At 41.0% G+C, this 19,322-nt stretch overlaps 1 protein-coding gene across 5 annotated transcripts in view; it reads left to right on the top strand.

Moving 5' to 3' along the window:
- CD86 (CD86 molecule) overlaps positions 1 to 16,864 on the top strand; it is a 61,888-nt gene extending 45,024 nt beyond the window's left edge. For 3 of the 5 annotated variants that reach the window (XM_033403349.2, XM_033403351.2, XM_033403352.2), the window contains exons 4-7: positions 884 to 1,192; positions 4,146 to 4,298; positions 11,884 to 11,929; positions 14,417 to 16,864. In XM_033403349.2, coding sequence (XP_033259240.1) covers positions 884 to 1,192; positions 4,146 to 4,298; positions 11,884 to 11,929; positions 14,417 to 14,513 — 605 coding nt within the window. In that variant the 3' untranslated portion in view covers positions 14,514 to 16,864. The remainder of the gene's footprint in view (positions 1 to 883; positions 1,193 to 4,145; positions 4,299 to 11,883; positions 11,930 to 14,416) is intronic. The other 2 variants (XM_033403353.2, XM_012536281.3) reach the window with 2 other exon arrangements.
- Positions 16,865 to 19,322: the final 2,458 nt, after the last annotated feature.

Below are 19,322 nucleotides of genomic sequence, written 5' to 3'. Positions count from 1 at the left end.
TCCCCATGCTATGCCCTTATAGTCATACCCTCTCTATACCCATAACCCCTGTTTTGCAACTTATGGTCTTATCTTTGTGTGAATATCACATAAATGAAGTCACACAGTATGTAACCTTTTACGACCAGCTTCTTTTATTTAACGTAATGACTTTGAGAGTCATCCAAGTTGTTGCACGTATCAAAAATCTGTTCCTTCTTATTACTAAGTAGCATTTTGTTTATCCACTCAACCCATGGAAAGACATTGGGTTGTTTTCAGTTTGGGGCTATTATGAATAGATTTGCTGTAAAAAATCATGTACAATTTTTTTGTGTAAACGTAAGTTTTCATTTCTCTAGAGTAGATACCCAGGTGTGGGATTACTAGGTCCAGATTAATTATTGTTAATGAGGTTTAAAGTAGGTAACACCATGGCAATCTACCTTCCACCGGCCACATCACGTACAAGCAGAGTGCTTAAGGAGTAGTTGGATATAGCAAAACTTGTAACAATATCATGCGAATCACTGAAGTTTTAGAAACAATATACTAAATTATAAATTAGTATGTAGAACCTGCACAGTACCTACTGCCTACAGAAGAAGAGCAAGGGATTTGGCTGGCAGAAGGAGCTAGCCCTCCTGTTGCTCAGAGAGCACCTCCTTGATTGGGGTCAGCGGGAAGTAAGCATGGTGGCCCCAACTCCATTCCTGAAAAATAAATGTGGGATCATTATGTGGCTCTCACCGTGGGCTGAGGCCCACAATTTAGACACCCTGAGGCCTGCCAGGTGTGCCCCCAGTGAGTTCCCAGGATACCTAGTTATTTGTTGTTCCCTTCTAGATACATCTACATTTAAACTGATTTCTTTTTTTTTTTTGTATCTCTATTCTGCATTCAGCTAACTTCAGTCAACCAGAAATAAATCTAATTCCTAATCAAACAGAAAATTCTAACATCATAAATTTGACCTGCTCATCTACACAAGGTTACCCAGAACCTCAGAGGATGTACATATTGGTAAAAACTAAGAATTCTACTACTGAGTATGACACTGTCATGAAGAAATCTCAAAATAATATCACAGAACTGTACAACATTTCTATCAGCATGTCTTTTTCCATCCCTCTTGAAACAAACGTGAGCATCTTCTGTGTCTTGCAACTTGAGCCAACGAAGACACTGCTTTTCTCACCACCTTGCAATATAGGTAAGCCTGACAGTTTCTTTTATCAGGTATTATACACAGATGGGTAAGGCAGATCATCCAGTGTCCCCTGCTTGACAGGAAACCTCCAACTGGGCCATTTTCATACTGTTAGGAAAGACCCAGACAGAGGGCTCTTGTTTCATCTGAGTGCTACAAGGTCCAAGAGGCTATGAACCTATACCGCTCTTGAGGAAGCACGTTCTTAGCCTTGACACTGGGCCAGTCTTTTGGGCTACCTTTAGATAGAAGATTCTGAAGCTTAGGTTAGAAGATGCCAGGATTTCTCCAGGCTAAAATTCTTCCACTCATTAAAACACACACACACACACACACATTCATATATACATACAGCACTTGTTATGAGTACAAAACCATTCTAAACATTGTTGGTTTCAGGGGAGAAAACCAAAAGGTATAAGACACGCTCTCTGCCCTTCTAATAGAATCAGAACTCCACAATGGACACACATGGTAAATTGGATTGTAAAAGGACTGAATTAGAATCTAAATTATATCCCATGGAAATATACAACTAAATTTAAAAACAAGAGTGCCTGATAATAAGATTTATAAGCATTCAGAGATAGGCAAGTTCCTTGAGGGTCAGTGAAGGCTTCCTAAAGGACATGGGACCTTATATTACCATAACAGAAATAACTGGGCTTAATAAGTGTGATAAAGAGATGACAGGTACTCAAACTTGTGGTAGCTTCTGAAAAATTCTGAAACAGCATTCAGGCTTGGGAGGTGAGAGGGCCACAATCTATTAGCAGTATCTGCCATGGGCACAGGCAGTGGTGGCCATCAGCACACATGTGTCAAGGAAATATGCAGAAGCAGAAATGCTTGTGGCATGTTGACAGTGTAGTATGGGGGCCAATCCCACTGGGAAAGGGTTGAAACTAAGCCGTGTACACTAATAGGAGCCTGCCATTTTAAATTCCTGGCTTTGCCCTAGAATACATCCATACTTGAGACCCCACTTTTGAGGAGCAGTAATTGCAAGAGTCTCTCCTGCAATAAAGGCACTCTGTACCCACACTGCCTTCAACACTGCTTGCTCTGATCCTGACCCCTCCCCCCACCCATCTGCCTTCTGTTTGCCTTGGCCCCTCCTCCAACTCTGGCCCCTTGGTTTGCCCCCTCCTAAGGCATCCATCCAGCTCCTTGCTCCATCCTCTGGCTTTAATGCCTCCCCTCTCCTGGTGTTTCATTGTTCAAACATAACTTGGCCTCTTGATGCATTCTTACGGACAGCCCCTGGGGCCAGTCCCCACCAGTCAGCTTAGCTGTACCAGTGGGCCAGTCCCCTGTGCAGGTGCTGATTTCCTTCTGATCAGACACCTCTGACTCTTGACAGTTCAGTAACTGGCGAGGTCACCCTGTCTGTCCTGGTTGCTTCCACTGTAGCCTCTCTTGGCCTGATAGAAGCCTCTCCCATGCTGTCCTGAAATTTAGCACCTTCTTGGCACTGCCAACATCACCACACATGACACACCCTGGGGCTTTCTGCCATGACTCCCACAGGAACAGAGCCTCGCCACCACTAGAGCCTCACCGTGGCTCACCTTTCTGCCGTTTCTCAGCTGCTGCCAAAACCTTCCTAGCTGCCGCCATGTTCAGAAATGTTTCAGCTCTAGCTGCCTCAGGAAAATGGGGCTAGATAAGATATAGGTTAGGCCCTGTGTCAAGGAATCTTTTGGGGTATCAAAAGGTAGCAGCCTCCATGTTAACAAGTATTACCCTCCTTCACTGGGATGCCAAACAGGTTCAAGTGAGATTAAACTGGGATAGACTCAAAAAGTGTTGAATGTGGCCTGCAGTACCAACAATTCCTTTTCTTAAGGTCCCAGAAACAGGGCATCGGTCCACAAAATGCCCCTAAGCTAATGGGAGGTCAGCTGGTCCTATTCTCCTGTAATTTGAGATTAACTACCAGACCTCTTCCCATAAATGTCTATAACATGGGCCACTCAGTCCTAATTTTTCCACCCAAAGCCTGTTTTTTAACTTCCCGTAAGTTTAGGAGTCCTTGTGCAAGGAAGTAAGTCCTGACTTCCCAGGAGCTGATTCTGACCCTGATCCTCAGGGCATGAAGACATATCAAAAGTTTTCCAGTAGGAGAGAGAGGCTGAACGCCATGCTTGAGGAAGTCCACCCAGACATCAGGGGAAAGAACAAACAAAGCTGGAGATGGGTGCCTGTAAAGAGGCTGCTATGTTTGTCCGGGTGACAGGTGTCTGGAGCCTGATTTAGAGATGATAGTGGATGGAGGAATTACTATAAGAGAAACGTCAAAACTTGGGGCCCAGGGCTTCCCTGGTGGCGCAGTGGCTGAGAGTCCGCCTGCCGATGCAGGGGACACGGGTTCGTGCCCCGGTCCAGGAAGATCCCACATGCCACGGAGCGGCTGGGCCCGTGAGCCATGGCCGCTGAGCCTGCACGTCCGGAGGCTGTGCTCCACAACGGGAGAGGCCACAACAGGGAGAGGCCACAACAGTGAGAGGCCCCTGTACCGCAAAAAAAAAAACAAAACAAAACAAAACAAAAAACCAAAAAACTTGGGGCCTGACCACATAGGGGGCTGAGGAAGCCGGATGCTGCCCAGATGACTGTACCTTCAGAGCCTCAGTACAGGTACATTACCCAGATTCCAGAACCAAGGGCCAAGGTGACCCTCTTCTAGATCATGGTCATTGTCGTCTCAGTCTGTGGGAAGGGAAGGCAAGGCAGCTCAGTCCAGGCACTTGGTCAGAGTCGCTGGCTTGGTTCTCAGTCAGCTGCCGAGGCCCTGAGACTGGGATTTTCTATGGCCCAAATCACGTGGATTTCAGGCTGCTCTGGCAGGAGAGCCCTGAGGAGATTCTGGCATGCAAATAAAGAGAAGAGCAGCAATTATAAAGCTTTTATAATCAACCTTCCTGGCTGATTGAAAACTTGGGTTCATTTTTAGATGCAAAGCCACCTGTGCCAAGCCCCCCTGTCCCAGACCACATCCTCTGGATTGCAGCTCTACTTGTAACATTGGTCGTTGTGTGTGGGATGGTGTTCTTTCTAACACTAAAGAAAAGGAAGAAGCCGCAGGCTGGCCCCTCTAAAGAATGTGGTGAGTCAGTGCGTGTCCTCTGCAGATTGCCACTTTGCAGCTAACTTCCCAATCAGCTGCCTTCTGGAGCTCGTTGGCTGAGCCCAGGCTGGCAAAAAGTCAGCAGGTGTTTGGAGGAAAAGGTTCCCTCAGGGTTTCAAGCCCATATGGACTCAGCAGCTGATAAGGTTGCCTGGATTTCCAGGAAAGGCAACACTTCTAACCTAAGGTTTACAAATGTACTTCTGGTTTCCAAACAAAGCTGATGATTCCTTGCCTTACCTACTTTATTTCATGAGGTTACTGTGAGAATTCAATGAAGTAAAATGGTGAAAACACTTCTAAATGTTCACGATTATGGACCTGATGATGTTCAAGCAGGAATGTTTGGTGGGAGAAGGGGAGGATTAGGTGACCATAAGATTTGCCTTCTCATCTCTAAGAGTCTCGGTTTACCGAGAAGTAAGTTAGATGAACTATTCCCCACTGACTTTAAAAAATAATATTAACTCATATGGATTACCAAGTAGTACATATCCATTACCAAATATACTGAAAATAAAAATCACCTACAGTTCTACTAGTAAGAAAAAATGATTATGCTGACTTTTTAGTGTATAACTTCCAGATTTTTCTATGTATTAACCCGTTATTTTTCCATAAGTGGGACAGTATTATGAGGACTGTTTTTCACAATTTGAATAATATAACAGGTACTGTTTTCTAACTTTTTTATACTAAATGTTGGAAGAATATTTTCAGTGTCACTAAGTATTATCCTACAGCATCATTTAAAATGGCTGCAAGATACTCCGTTATGTGGATACACCTTAATTTATTTAACCAAGTCCATATTGTGGGACAGTTGGGTTGTTCCCATAGTTTTGCTATTTTAAACAGCACTGCATTGAGCTGCCTCCCCGCTGACTTCTGTTGTAAAAATGCCCTGTGTTTAATGGGGGGCAAAGTGGTCCCTGACTTTATAAGAATCCCATGCCTGTTTGTGGTTTGGGCTGGTTTGGATGAAGTTGTAAGATAAGCTTGGACTTTATCTCAGTAACTGCCTCCAGTAAAAGTTTGGTTGGTGCTAATAATTAAGGTAAAACCTTCTTACTCGCTTATGGTAAAAAGCACAAGATGAGTAAGGCTTCTGGTCAGCATCTTAAGATTTCAGAGTACTGATTTTAAGATCCATCTAGAAAATAGACGAATGACATTAGCAGTCATTCATTTCATCCAGCTGTATTCCAAAAACAAGAAATTTAGGAGTGCTAATCCAGTTTCAATACATTAACACAAAGCATATAGCAGAGCCGTTCAAACTGCCAAAGTACAGGGTATACTGAGAGATTTCTATGATACAAAAGTGTAAAATTCACAGTGCAGGGTCAGATGTACAGATACATCATGCTTGTCCAGGCTTTGACTTTTCAAAGTGAGCGTTTTGAACTTCTCTTTCTGTCAATCTCATTGCCATTTAGAATTAGCTAAATGTGCAGAAGCAACCTTCTGCTTGGAAATAAGCTGTCTCCTAAATTTGGTTTTGCATTGGAATGATTAGCTTACAAACGAAACAAAGAAAAGGGATGGAGAAAAGCCAAGTAAAGTGTTTCTTCCCCTAAAAAAGCAATCAGAAAAATTCAGGAGACTAGATAAAGGGAGTTAAAGAGGATGTGTCTGTACACATGAGAGAGTTGTAAGGGTGTCTGTTGCATTTGAGATGGTCAAATTGAGCTATGAGTATTAAAAGGCAGAAGACCACAAAAGAGCATAGTACATATACGACCCCCTCAAGAATGTGATAAAGAATATTGGTAGATAAAAGTTGTTTGGTCTGGGGCTTCCCTGGTGGCGCAGTGGTTGAGAGTCCACCTGCCGATGCAGGGGACACGGGTTCGTGCCCCGGTCCGGGAAGATCCCACATGCCGCGGAGCGGCTGGGCCCGTGAGCCATGGCTGCTAAGCCTGCGCCTCCGGAGCCTGTGCTCCGCAACGGGAGAGGCCACAACAGTGAGAGGCCCACGTACCGCAAAAAAAAAAAAAGTTGTTTGGTCAGATAGTCACATGTGCCAGTAAGTTTGGTCAAAGAGAAGAGCCTTGATATTACTGGAGGAGGGAGATGTACCAAGTAACCATGCCACGTAGATATGAGATGTTTGTAAAACTGGGTTTTGTAACTTTAGCAATGTCTGCACTTGTTTGTGGATACCCCTGGCATTGGCTGTACGATAGGCAGAATAATGCCACCAACAAGATATCCACCTCATATACCCCAGAATCTGTAACATGTTATCCTACATGGCAAAAAGGACTTTTCATACGTGATTAAATACTGAGTTTAAAATGATGGGTTTATCCTGGATTATCCAAGTAGACCCAATCTAATCACATGAGTCACAGAATCTTTCCCACCTGGATTAGAAAGAGGAAATGGAAGGAGGAGAGATCCAAAGCTTGAGACAGGCTCAACGGACCACTGCTGACCTTGAAGATGGAGGAAGGGGCCGTAAGCCAAGAAATGTGGGTGGCCTCTAGAAACTGGAAATAGCCCCCAGCTGAAAGCCAGCAAGGAAATGGGGATCTCAGTCCACAAGGAACTAAATTCTGCCAGTAGACAAACATGGAAACAGTCATGACCCATCCACAGAGACACAAGCTTACTGATGAGTAGAAATTTTTCCAACAGTGCAGCTTCCTCTTAATCCAATATTAATCCTTTTCTCAGAGGAGACAGCCCTCCAACTAACTAACCTGGTGTCAAAAGTCCTTTCCAGTGATTGTTCAGTAGTTACAGTTTTTCTATTCCTCAACCATACATATTTACCCTGTTTAGGCTGTTAAATGAATAAAAGGGAAATGCCATGGTTGTTCTAGCTGGTTTCTAATCTCTCTTCTCCTTTTTTGTTTTGTCAAATAGGGCAGTTAAAGCATGAGAAATTGTAACCTTCAATTACTGTCTTTTCCCAATCAGAAGTTACCCTCTCAGCTTACCCATTGGGGAGAAAGACTAAAATAGCTCCTCCTGAAGTTTTACTTCCTCATTTGGTTCTTGTCTAACTAAAATCTGTATTGTAATAGTGCCTAGCAACCTACAATTTTTACAACTTGCCTCCCTCCTCCAAATTTGGAAGAGTCTCAGCTCTTTCAGGAATGATTTCTTAAAGGGCAAATGCCTTTTCCAAAATAAATTATTTTTAACCACCATTTAAACAGAAAGTTTCACAGGGCTTAAAAACTGAAACCAGGTGATACCATCATATCTACTCTTCAAAATGCTAAATTTGTAATCAAATCCAAAAGTTTAGAAGCTGTCTTTTTATTGTCTGCTTTCATTTTAAAAAAGAAGCTTTTTTTTAAAAAAAAAACAGTGGTGATTTTGTCATGAGTATGAAAGGATAATATTATTTGTGTTGGTGTACAGACATCCCGAAATACTGTATTCACTATAAGCACCATTATTTTTAAGAGGAACTTTGACAAAAATAGAATGTAATTAGATTTACAAAGTATCTGGAAGATCAGTCAAATATACAACGGAATATTACTCAGCCATAAAAAGAAACGAAATTGAGCTATTTGTAATGAGGTGGATGGACCTCGAGTCTGTCATACAGAGTGAAGTAAGTCAGAAAGAGAAAAACAAATACCGTATGCTAACACATATATATGGAATCTAAAAAGAAATGGTACTGATGAACCTAGTGGCAGGGCAGGAATATGGACGCAGACATAGAGAATGGACTTGAGGACATGGCGGGTGGGGTGGGGGAAGCTGGGGCAAAGTGAGAGTAGCATTGACATATATACACTACCAAATGTAAAACAGACAGCTAGTGGGAAGCTGCTGCATAGCACAGGGAGATCAGCTCGGTGCTTTACAATGACCAAGAGGGGTGGGATAGGGAGGGTGGGCGGGAGGCTCAAGAGGGAGGCGATATGGGGATATATATACATGTATATGGCTGATTCACTTTGTTGTACAACAGAAACGAATACAGCATTGTAAAGTGATTTTACTCCAATAAAGATGTATTTTAAAAAAGAAAGAAATATCTGAAATAACTCAGAATGCTCAGCCAGGGGGGGAAAAAAAAGCCTTGGGGAGGACACAAGTGCTGCCTTTAAATATCTAAAAACTGCCATAGGGTGCAAAGATCATACTTAACTGAGGCTCTAAAGGGTATCTCGATGAAGGTTATAAGAAGGTAGAAGGAAATAAGAGACTTTTCTAACAGTTAAAGCTCTTTTAAAATTATATAGAAGACACAGACTTTTCCTTCCTCCCATTAAGGCTTAACTGCTACAGGAATTGCCCTCCTGCCGTAAACAACTAGAATCAGACAAAATATATGCAACAACTGTTTTCAGATATTGGACAACAGGCTACAGAAAACTATAGTCCCTGAGAGAAGGGAAAAGATAAGGTGAGCCCTATGATTTTCCACAACTTACTGCCTGGAGTCGGTTTCTAGGCTGCTCTGAAGGCAGGGGGAGCCCTAATACCAAAACTAGAAAAAGACATTACAAGAAAAGAAAACTACACATATCCCTTGTGAACATAGATGCCAAAATGCTCAACAAAATTAGCAACTGAAATCTAGCAATGTATTAAAAGTATTATACATCATGATTAAGTGGAGTTTATTCCAGGAATATAAGGTAAGTTTAACATCCAAATACCAAGCAATAAAACTCACCTATTGACAGACTGAAAAGAGAAATCATGTGGATACAGAATACGTGTCAATGGATACAGAAAAAGCATTTGGCAAAATTAATACCCATTCATAATTTTTAAAAAGAAAGATAAACTCTCATAAAAGTAGGAATACAAAAGAATTTCCTCAACTTGGCAAAGAACAGCTACTAAAATCCTTTAGTTAGCATCATAGTTAATGATAAAAGACTGATTGCTTTCACCTAAGATCAGGAATAAGGCAAGGATGTCACTCTCACTGCTTCTGTTCAACCTTGTACTGGAGGTCCTAGCCAGTGCCACAACTCTAGAAAAAGAAATAAAAGGCATACATATTGGAAAGAAAGAAGTAAAACTGCCTTATTTTGCAGATGACATGATCATGTTTGTAGAAAAGCCTAAGGAATCCATTAAAAGCTATTACAACTGATTTAGTGTAGCAAAGTATCAGGATACAAGGTCAATACACAAAATCTATTGTTTTTCTACATACTAACAACAAACAATTGTACACTGAATTTTTTAATACCATTTACAGTAGCATCAAGTAATATTAAAGGCTTCGGAATTAATTTTTAAAAACAAGTACAAGACCTGTATGTATACTGAAAACGAAAAAACATTACTACTGACAGAAGTTAAAGTAGACCTAAATAAATGGAGAGTTATGCTGTGTCCATGGTTTAGAAGACTAGCTATTAAGATACCAGTTCTCCCAAACTGATCTTTGGTTTCAATGCACTATCAATCAAAATCCTGGCAGGTTCCTTAGTGGACATTAAAAAGTTTATTCTAAAAGTTATGTGGAAATGCAAAGGATCTACAATTGCCAGAACAATTCTGAAACATGACAACAAAGATGGAGGACTTATACTACTAATTTCAAGATTTATTATATAGCTATAGTAGTCAAGGTGTGACACTGGTGAAAGGACAGACATATCGACCAATGGAACAAAATGGAGAGTCAAAAAATATGATTTTGTCAACTGATTTTGACAAAAGTGCCAAGTTAATTCCATGCAGAAAGGATAGTCTTCAACAAATGGTATTGGGTCAGTTAGATATCCACATGGGAAAGTATGAACCTAGACACCCCAAAAAATAACTTGAAGTGGATCATAAACCTAAAATAAGAGCTAAAATTAAAAACTTTTGAAAGAAAACATAGAAGAAAAGTTTTGTGAGCTTAGGTTAGGCAAATCTCAGATAGGACATGGTAAGCATAAACTGTATTATAAAAAGATAAGATTGATAAACTGAACTTCATCAAAATTAAAAATGTTTGCCCTTTGACTTTAAGAAAATGAAAAGTGAAGACACAGACTGGGACAAAATGCTTGCAAAATATAATAAAGGACTTATAACCAGAATACATACTTATATAATACTACTCAGTAATGAGAAGACAATCCATATAACAAAAGGCAGAAAGTAAAAGACTTGAATAGATACTTCACATAAAAATATACACAAATGGCCCATAAGCACAGTTACACAGTCATAACACCATTAGTCGTTGGGGAAATACAAATTCAAACCATAATGAGATACCACCCCATACCCACTAACATGGCTAAAATTAAAAGGACTGATAAATATCAGATGTTGGAGAGGATGTGAAGCAACTGAAATTCTTATGCTCTACTATACAACTCAGCAATCCTTGATATTTACCCATGAGAAATAAAGACATATGTCTTTACAGACACACACACACACAAATGTCCATAGCAGCTTTCTTCATAATACTGAAAATCTGGCATCCTGAATTTTTGCAGTTGGTGAATGGATAAACAAATGGTGCTATATACATACAGTGAAATACTGCTGAGCTATAGAAAGGAATGGACTACTGGTAACATGAAACAACATGAATGAATTTCAAAAGCATTGCGCTACATGAAAGACACTAGGCACGAAAAGACTACACATTACATGAAATCCTAGAAAAAGCAAAACTACTGTGGCATTAAGCAGATCAGTGGTTACAGGGGATGGGGTGGGGGGAAGGAATTGCTTGAAAAGGGGCTGGAGGGAACTCGTTGGGCTTATATAAATGTTCTATATCTTGGTTGTGGTGGTAGTTACATGACTGCATACATTTGTTAAACTCATCAAAATCTGTACGGAAAATGATTGGATTTTACTGTGTATTTTACCTCAATAAAACTGATTATTTTTAAACACACACACACATGCACACACAAAGAGAACTGCCAAAGGTAGGAAGTGTTCAAAACCATCAGGGGTGTTGTTGAAAGGATTGCTGCAGTCCCTAAATTCCTCCATGGACCCTGGGTTAACAACCCCTGCTATAAGGCGCAGAGCGGGACAACAGCACGGTCATAACAGTCAACATAGAGGAATTTTCACCCAAAGTTGCATCAGTAGTAAGTCCATGCCAGTAGGAACTCAGGCTTTGGGAGGTCTAGCCCACTAGAAATTTCCCACTTGAACCTCTCCATGCAACCTTGTGTATTATTTGGTAGCACCAGCTGGCTAACCCATTTAGTCACCAACATCTGCAAGATTTCCTTTTCCTCCTCCTTCTAAACCTTACTTTCAGAAAAGGATTGGAAACTTTTTTCCCCATCACTAAATGATTGCTAAAACTAAATGTATTATACCTCCCAGTAGTATTTTTAGTTTAGTAAAGAATAGAGCTGTAAGTAAAACCTATTCCCAACATTAGAACTTAAGGTACAATGAACAAAAGAAGGCATTTACTTTTTGGATGAAGGAAGCTCCTTCTCAGTCCCCATGAAATTTCATCAAGGAACCATCTATTCCACATATATGGCAACAATGATTTCTCTCTGAGTCCTAGGACTTAGGAGCCTCTTCAAACTTTCCCTCTTTTAGTATTTATGGGCAATACATTTTCTGAAGTTGTTTTTGTCTCTTTCAGAAACCATCAAAGTGGAGGGGACAGAGAGTGAACAGACTGAGAAAAGGTGAGTCCTGACCCTACAACATTGTTGAAAGAGGTACAATCCCCAGAGAGTCTATAATTTAACTAGGCTTGGTCTGAGGCATGCTGGGATCTCAGCATACATGAACTAATGGAGAGGAAAAGGAAAGTGAGACTAGTTAGGACTTGGAGGGAAATGCCCTAGCTATAAATGGATGGCAGTGTGCCCTATGCACAATGCCCAAGGGTCATGGCAAGTTCAGTTGTGGTCAAGTAAAAAATTAATACCAAAAGGGTCTAATGTGGTGAGCATGGGCTGCATCTTATTCAACATGGTAACTGCAGTACCTGGCACAGTGCCTCGGTGTCCTATATGTGTGGAATGAATAAATAAATAAGTGAGGAGTGATAATATGTACCCTCTAGCCTCAGTGTCTTTGCATCTGCTGTGCCCTGTGCTTGGAATGTTCTTTGCCACTTCTTCACCTCATTCTTCAGATCCTGACTCAAGTTGCACTTTCTTAAAAACCCTTCCCAAACTAGATTGTGTCAGCCTGTTACAGTATCATGTGGATTCCTGTGTTTTTTCTTCATAACACCAGGTTATACTTATATACTGGTGTAATTATATTATTAAACTCTATAAACTTAACTAAATCAAACTTTATAGAGGGCAGGGAACATATCATCGAAGCTCATCATTGTGCTGCCAGAACCTAGCACAGTGCCTGGCATATAGTAGGTGCTCAATAAATTTTTTAAACTGTAAAACTGCAGCAGCAGATATGTTTGGATCTATAGAAAGTAGCCTTTTAATAATATTAACAGTTTTCAGTAGTTGTAATTTTCATGGTGAATACTGGTTGAAAGATGATAGGACTTATATAGGACTTATATAGAATTTATACTCTAATGGTTTGATAAGTATATAACATGTTGAAAAGGAGTTTTGTGGAAAAGTAAACATTATTCTGGGCTTTAGTTTCTCTTACGTTTGCTTTCAGCTGAGCAATAATTTGTTTGTTTGATTTGTACTTATTTTTCATTTATTTGGCTTTCTTTCTAGATCCTTTACCTAATCAAATTCAAATAAGAACAGCACTTACGTAACCCTAAATATGGCATAGGGAGAAGTGTGTATACCCTTTTCTTTATATTTTCCTTTGTTCACGTACGAGGGCTGTGGAAGGCAAAATTTGGTGAGGTGCTTTTTTTCTTTAAGAGTTCAAGTTTTCAGATTGTTTTAAAAAATTCAATTTATTTAAACTAAAAAAAAATTTACCCATTTCTCCCACCTGCTTACCCCCCCCCACCTCTGGCAACCATCAATCTGTTCTCTTTATCTATAAACTGATTTTTTAAAGTTATTATTATTCATTTATTTTTAGATTCCACATATAAGTGAAATAATATAGTATTTTTCTTTCTCTGTCTGATTTATTTCACTTAGCATAATACCCTCGAGGTCCATCCATGTTGTCACAAATGGCAAGATTTCATTCTTTTTTATGGTCTACTGTATGTGTGTGTATGTGTGTGTGTATCACAATTTCTTTATCCATTCATGCATCAGTGAACACTCAGGTTGTTTCCATATCTTGGTTATAAAAATAAATATTTGTTGAAAGAATGAATGTATGCATGAAGGAATACACAAAGATTCCTGGTGATCCATCCTTTCACAGCATGATGCAATCAGATTGTCTGTACCTCCACCCACCCTGAGAAACTGGACTCTCAAGAATATCAAGGCTCTGGTCACACAGTCATGGGGTCAAAGCAACCCTAAGTCAAAAACCTGGTCACAGGTCTTCCCTGGTGGCGCAGTGGTTAAGAATCCGCCTGCCAATGCAGGGAACACGGGTTTGAGCCCTGGTCCGGGAAGATCCCACATGCCGCAGAGCAACTAAGCCCGTGTGCCGCAACTACTGAGCCTGCGCTCTAGAGCCCGTTAGCCACAACTACTGAAACCTGCACGCCTAGAGCCCGCACTCTGCAACGAGAAGCCACCGCAATGAGAAGCCCGCGCATCTCAACGAAGAGTAGCCCCTGCGCACCGCAACTAGAGAAAGCCTGCACGCAGCAACGAAGACCCAAAGCAGCCAAAAATAAATTAATTAATTTAAAAAAACCTGGTCACAGAGACACAAGTCATGATCCCAGGGTGCACAGCTCCCAGTGTGCCTAGCACTTATCTGGATACACCAGTCGCTGTGAGTCTCAGAATCCAGGATGGTGAGCCCAGGTGCTGAGATCTTGCCTGCCCTGTCAGACTTAGTTCAGAAGTGGTCCGGAAGAGCTGCGGAGGGAAGGCAGCAGAGAATCAGCATAGGGCAGGGGCAGGCCCAGACAAAAATCAAAGATAGTAATTTAGGAAGTATGGACAGTACATCTCCACCTCTCTTCAGTAGTTTATTTCTCCTCATTGCTATTGCAATGTCCCCTTATATTCTGCCCTATCACTGAAATCTAGAAAGAAAAAGTGGCTCTACTGTGAAATCTCACTGAATTCTTTTCTCTGTTTTTCCAGAGTAGAACTCCAAGAATCTGAAAGATCTGATGAAGCCCAGTGTGATATTAACATTTCAGAGACAGCCTCAGGCGACAAAAGTGCTACGCATTTTTAATTAAAGAGTAAATGCCATACGACTATCCGGTTTTTATATGCTTTTCTTTTCAAGTTTTGACTGACCTTTTTCTTGTCTCTCTAAGCCTTCCCAGAAGGCAAGAAAATATTACTATTAATAATAGAGGGGGCTTCACGATTCCCTCTAAGTGAAATAGCCTCCCTACAATGCCAGCTCTGCTCTCTATGGCAGGAGCAGATTTTAACTGTTTCTTTTCATTTCAGAGCACACTTGTGGGTCAAGCCCACCTAACTGGTTCCTGGCTCGGAATCATGTGTAAGACTAACACCTCCTGTTTCAGATTCAGTCTCTTTTCTTAATGTTATACATTGTGTTTTATGTAAAACTCCCAATTCCTGGAATTGTGGCTTTTATCTACTCTGAATCTCAGGTAGTGCCTCATTCCATCTTGTATACCTGTGACTGAACAACTACCTTTTCAGTCCGGGTGGGAGTTATGTATTTTATGGCCTTATAGTGTTAATATTAATATTTTGAAGTATCAAGAAATATGTACTATAATAATGTAACTACTGAGAAAAGTCCACCCTCTGCTAAGGAGTTCCTGTCCCTCTGTGAGGGTCAGTAAGGAAAGTGGTGGCCCAGTGTGCTGACAACAATGAGCAGACCAACTCAAAACCTGGGAAATTAGAGACAGAGAAGGAACCAGTCCTGTAGCCATTACCATCTGGGCTGTTGCTAATGTTAAGGAGGATCCACCTGCCCAAGAAGCTACTGCCGAGCCTTAGCAAAGAGTGCTGGATACAGCAGGAGAGTGCTGTGCACCATAAACCCTGCTTCCCTTCTCAGAGAAAATGACTGAGACGAAGGCCTGGGGCAACTGTTCAAGAGCGAAGAGAGAGAGATCGCAATACTCAAAACAGGAAAGAAAACGAAAGATCTTGACCAACAGAAATACACATGAATGTTCAGTCTGTCCAGTCCTTCGACAAGCCATAGGAAGAGCAACAGATGGACAGTCTGTCCAAATGGACTTAAGGCCGACTGCAGTTTCCTTGGAGGTTGGGGAGGGGTTTTGATGATAGCCAGGTTGTTGTGATGTTGCATCTGGCTGGAAGCAGAGCTGACGGGGGAGAGCTATCATCTTAATAATGGGGTGAATGGAAGGAGGCTTAGGGCTCTTTCAATGAATGGCTGAGAGAGAAGGAGCTGGGGCAGAATTAAAAGGACCAGAATACAAATTGCCCAGAGGCTGACTTAGCCTGCAGATGTCCTAAGGAGGTGATGGTTGGCCCGGAGCAGGGCTAGCAAACTTGTGTCTGAGGACTGTCTATGCGTCATTCTCAATGACAGGAAACCTGGGCGCAAGAGAGGAATATATTAGCCCTGTAGAAATGAGTTAGGAGACTCTGGCTCTAAGGCAGCATCACTAAGGGATGGAGAAACCTCAGTCCAAACCTAAAGAGAACTTTGGGAAAGCCCCAGAAATAGTAGTTCTTCTTATTCTACATAAAGGACCCTAAAGGGTTATAGATGGCTATGCTAGCCATGCTGGTACTTGTAATAGTACCATTTGTGTGCTCTGCCCTGCCCTTGCCTTCATTAGGCTCTAAGCATCTTGCTGTTTTGTAACATGTTTTTTTATTTACTTTTTATTTTATATTGGAGTATAGTTGATTAACAATGTTGGGATAGTGTCAGGTGTATAGCAAAGTGATTCAGTTATACATATACGTGTATCTATTCTTATACAGAGCAGTTCTCAATAAATTTCTATTAAAATAATGTAAAAGTCTAAATTTTCTTCTTCTATTTTAACAGTACTTATAGTCTGATATTACTCCCTCTACCCTCCTAATGTATGTCCTTCCTCTTAACAGCTCTAAGGTAGCCCCATTCTCCAGTCACCTAGCTAAAAGCCTCTGACTCACCCTAAACCCTCTCCTCTTCCCTTTCCTCTGTGTCTCATATGATTCTATGTTTATCTAGTTACTGAGACATATGTCAGGTAAGGGATGTTGTTTCTCTGGATAACTAGGAAATCTGAAGTTAAGGAAGGGCTTCTTGCTTTTCAGTTTGTAATGTTTTATTCCATGTAATGTGTGCTTGCATGTACGTTAAACAAAAGCTTAGTAGAAAAATTTATTCATTGAAAATACTTTGATTACAAAATAAATGCATGTAATTGTATATTTGAAAGTTGCTAAGAGTGTACATCTTAAAAGTTCTCATCACAAGAAGAAAAATTCGTAATTATGTGTAGTGATGGATGTTAACTTACTGTGGTGATCATTTCATACTATACACTGTATCAAATCATTATGTTGTACACCTAAAAGTAATACAATGTTATATGTCAACTATATCTCAATTAAAAATAAATAAATACATGGCATGTGAGAAGAGTCATTATGGAAATTATGGAAATTACAGAAAAAAGAAAACTGTCCAGGCTCTGTGAGGGCAGGAATGTGTCTAATTTCTTCACCAGTGGATCCCAGGCACCTAAGGTAGTACTTCAAAACTATTTGTTTAAAAAGGACTTCCCTGGTGGCACAGTGGTTAAGAATCTGCCTGCCAATGCAGGGGACATGGGTTCGATCCCTGGTTCGGGAAGATCCCACATGCTGTGGAGCAACTAAGCCCACGTGCCATAACTACTGAGCCTGCGCACCACAACTACTGAAGCCCGCGTGCCCTAGAGCCCGTGCACCACAACTACTGAGCCCATGTGCTGCAACTACTGAAGCCCATGGACTCTAGGGCCCGCGTGCTGCAACTACTGAAGCCCGTGTGCCTAAAGCCTGTGCTCTGCAATAAGAGAAGCCACCGCAATGAGAAGCCCGCGCACCACAACAAAGAGTAGCCCCTGCTTGCTGCAACTAGAGAAAGCCTGCATGCAGCAATGAAGACCCAGTGCAGCCCAAAAATAAAATTTAAATTAAAAAAATGAATAAATTAAAAAATAAAGATTGAATAAAACACTAACATGTCCTCTGGTGAAAACATCCATTCTTTGTACATTAAATTCTCTAGGCCTTTTGTGTTCCAAGTCTGAGAGGAAGAACCCCAAGAAAGGTGAAAAGTGAAACAGTACTAGCTAATATTACTGGTGTTTATTTTGTACCAGGCATTCTTATAAACCTTTACACTCACTATCCCATCTAATCCTTACAACAACCCTGTGATGAAGGTACTGGGCCATTATGCCCATTTTGCTGATGAGGAAACATAGGCACAGAGAAGTCAAAGTGATTTACCCAAGGTCATTAACTTAGTAAGTGGCAGAGCGGGGGAAAATTTTGTGAATCATCATCCCTTCCACCTCTTTATTTCCCAGCTTTGTGCTTTCTGGCCATGGAAGAGGCCGCATCTTGGTTGGTTACAGGTTGAGTGCCTACACTCCATCTTACACTACACTACCTCAGCCTTCCAAGGTGGTGCCTCCAGAAGTCCCATCACTGAGTTTTCCAGAAGCCATTGCATCATCTCATAAGTCCAGAAGCTGTGGATGATAAGGCACATGATATGACCAATGAATGTTTTTGGTCAGAGAAAACGTGAGCTACGGTTGCCGACTCTTAACTCCTTCCCCGTATTATACTTTTGCAATCCACCCTCCTCCCTCTGCCATTCTGAAGCCAGTTTCATCTACTCAGTGTCCTCACATTTGTGAACCCAGGCTAGAAAGCAAGGAGTCATCTCTGACCACTGCCCTCTGACCTTTCCTTTGGCGCCCACTGCCCACCCCCACCCTCCTGCCACATCTGGTCATCACCAGGCCAGGCAAAGATTCCTCCAGCTTTAGCATCCACCCACTTTTTTCTCATTCAAGCCCGTATTTCCTCGTTCTAAGAACATGACAATCACCAACCAAATAATCCCAGTCTACTGTCTCTCTTACCCTGCATTTTGTCCAAAACATCAAAAGGAATAAGGAGATAAATAGTGAAATGAAGGTCTTCCTCACATTCCTTTTCCCTAGCCATGAAGAGGCAGCACTGATCTCCAGCTTCTTACGCATCTTTCTATAGATACACTATGCCTCTAGGTAAGTGTGCATGTGTGTTTAACATGTGTATACATATATACACACATATATAGTATGTGTATACATATACATACATACACATACATTTATATGTGGGTGTGTGTTTGTGTGTATGTTTTCCCCTTATTCAGGCAGATTTGCTTTTACTCTATACCTAAGCAACCAAAAGAGCCTAAACTAAGGATCTTGCAAAGATAATTAAGAGAGATACCAGTCTTTAGTATGACCCTTCAAATTAAAAACGTACTTCTTTCGTGTGTCAGTTTTCAGTCTCACCCATATGCCAGAATTATTATGGATCTTATAAAAGTGAGGTTCCATTGGCTTTCACCATGGCTACCTGTTCACACCAGGAGAAAAAATACATATAGATACAGAGTCCTGCAGTGTCTTTAGACACAAATTTCCGAACCTGTTCCAATCTGAACAAGCTAGATCCTAGGTCTGGTGAACAAATTCTGCACTGGATCTCCTGTTTCCTGCATTTCATGTATTTGTCTTTATTTACTCAATCACTTTGGTTGTACATACATATCCACCAGTAATTTCCTGAGAAAGGTATGTAGAGATTAAATTTAATGAGATTTTGTGTATCTGAAAATGTATTTATCCTACTCTCACTTAATCATTTGGCTCAATAGAGAATTTTGGACTAGAAATCATTTCCATTGTCTCTAGCTTCCAGTGTTGCCCTTGAAAAATCGGTAGATATTCTGATTCCTTATCTTTATGTGGAAGTTTTTAGGATCTTCTCTTACCTCCAGTGTTCTTAAATTTTGTAATGAAATACCTATTCA

Source organism: Orcinus orca, chromosome 5 (genome assembly GCF_937001465.1).
Source record: "Orcinus orca chromosome 5, mOrcOrc1.1, whole genome shotgun sequence".
In the NCBI taxonomy this organism is placed as follows: domain Eukaryota; kingdom Metazoa; phylum Chordata; class Mammalia; order Artiodactyla; family Delphinidae; genus Orcinus; species Orcinus orca.
The sequence above is the reverse complement of the archived record's forward strand: the minus strand, read 5'-3'. Positions and strand labels throughout refer to the sequence as shown.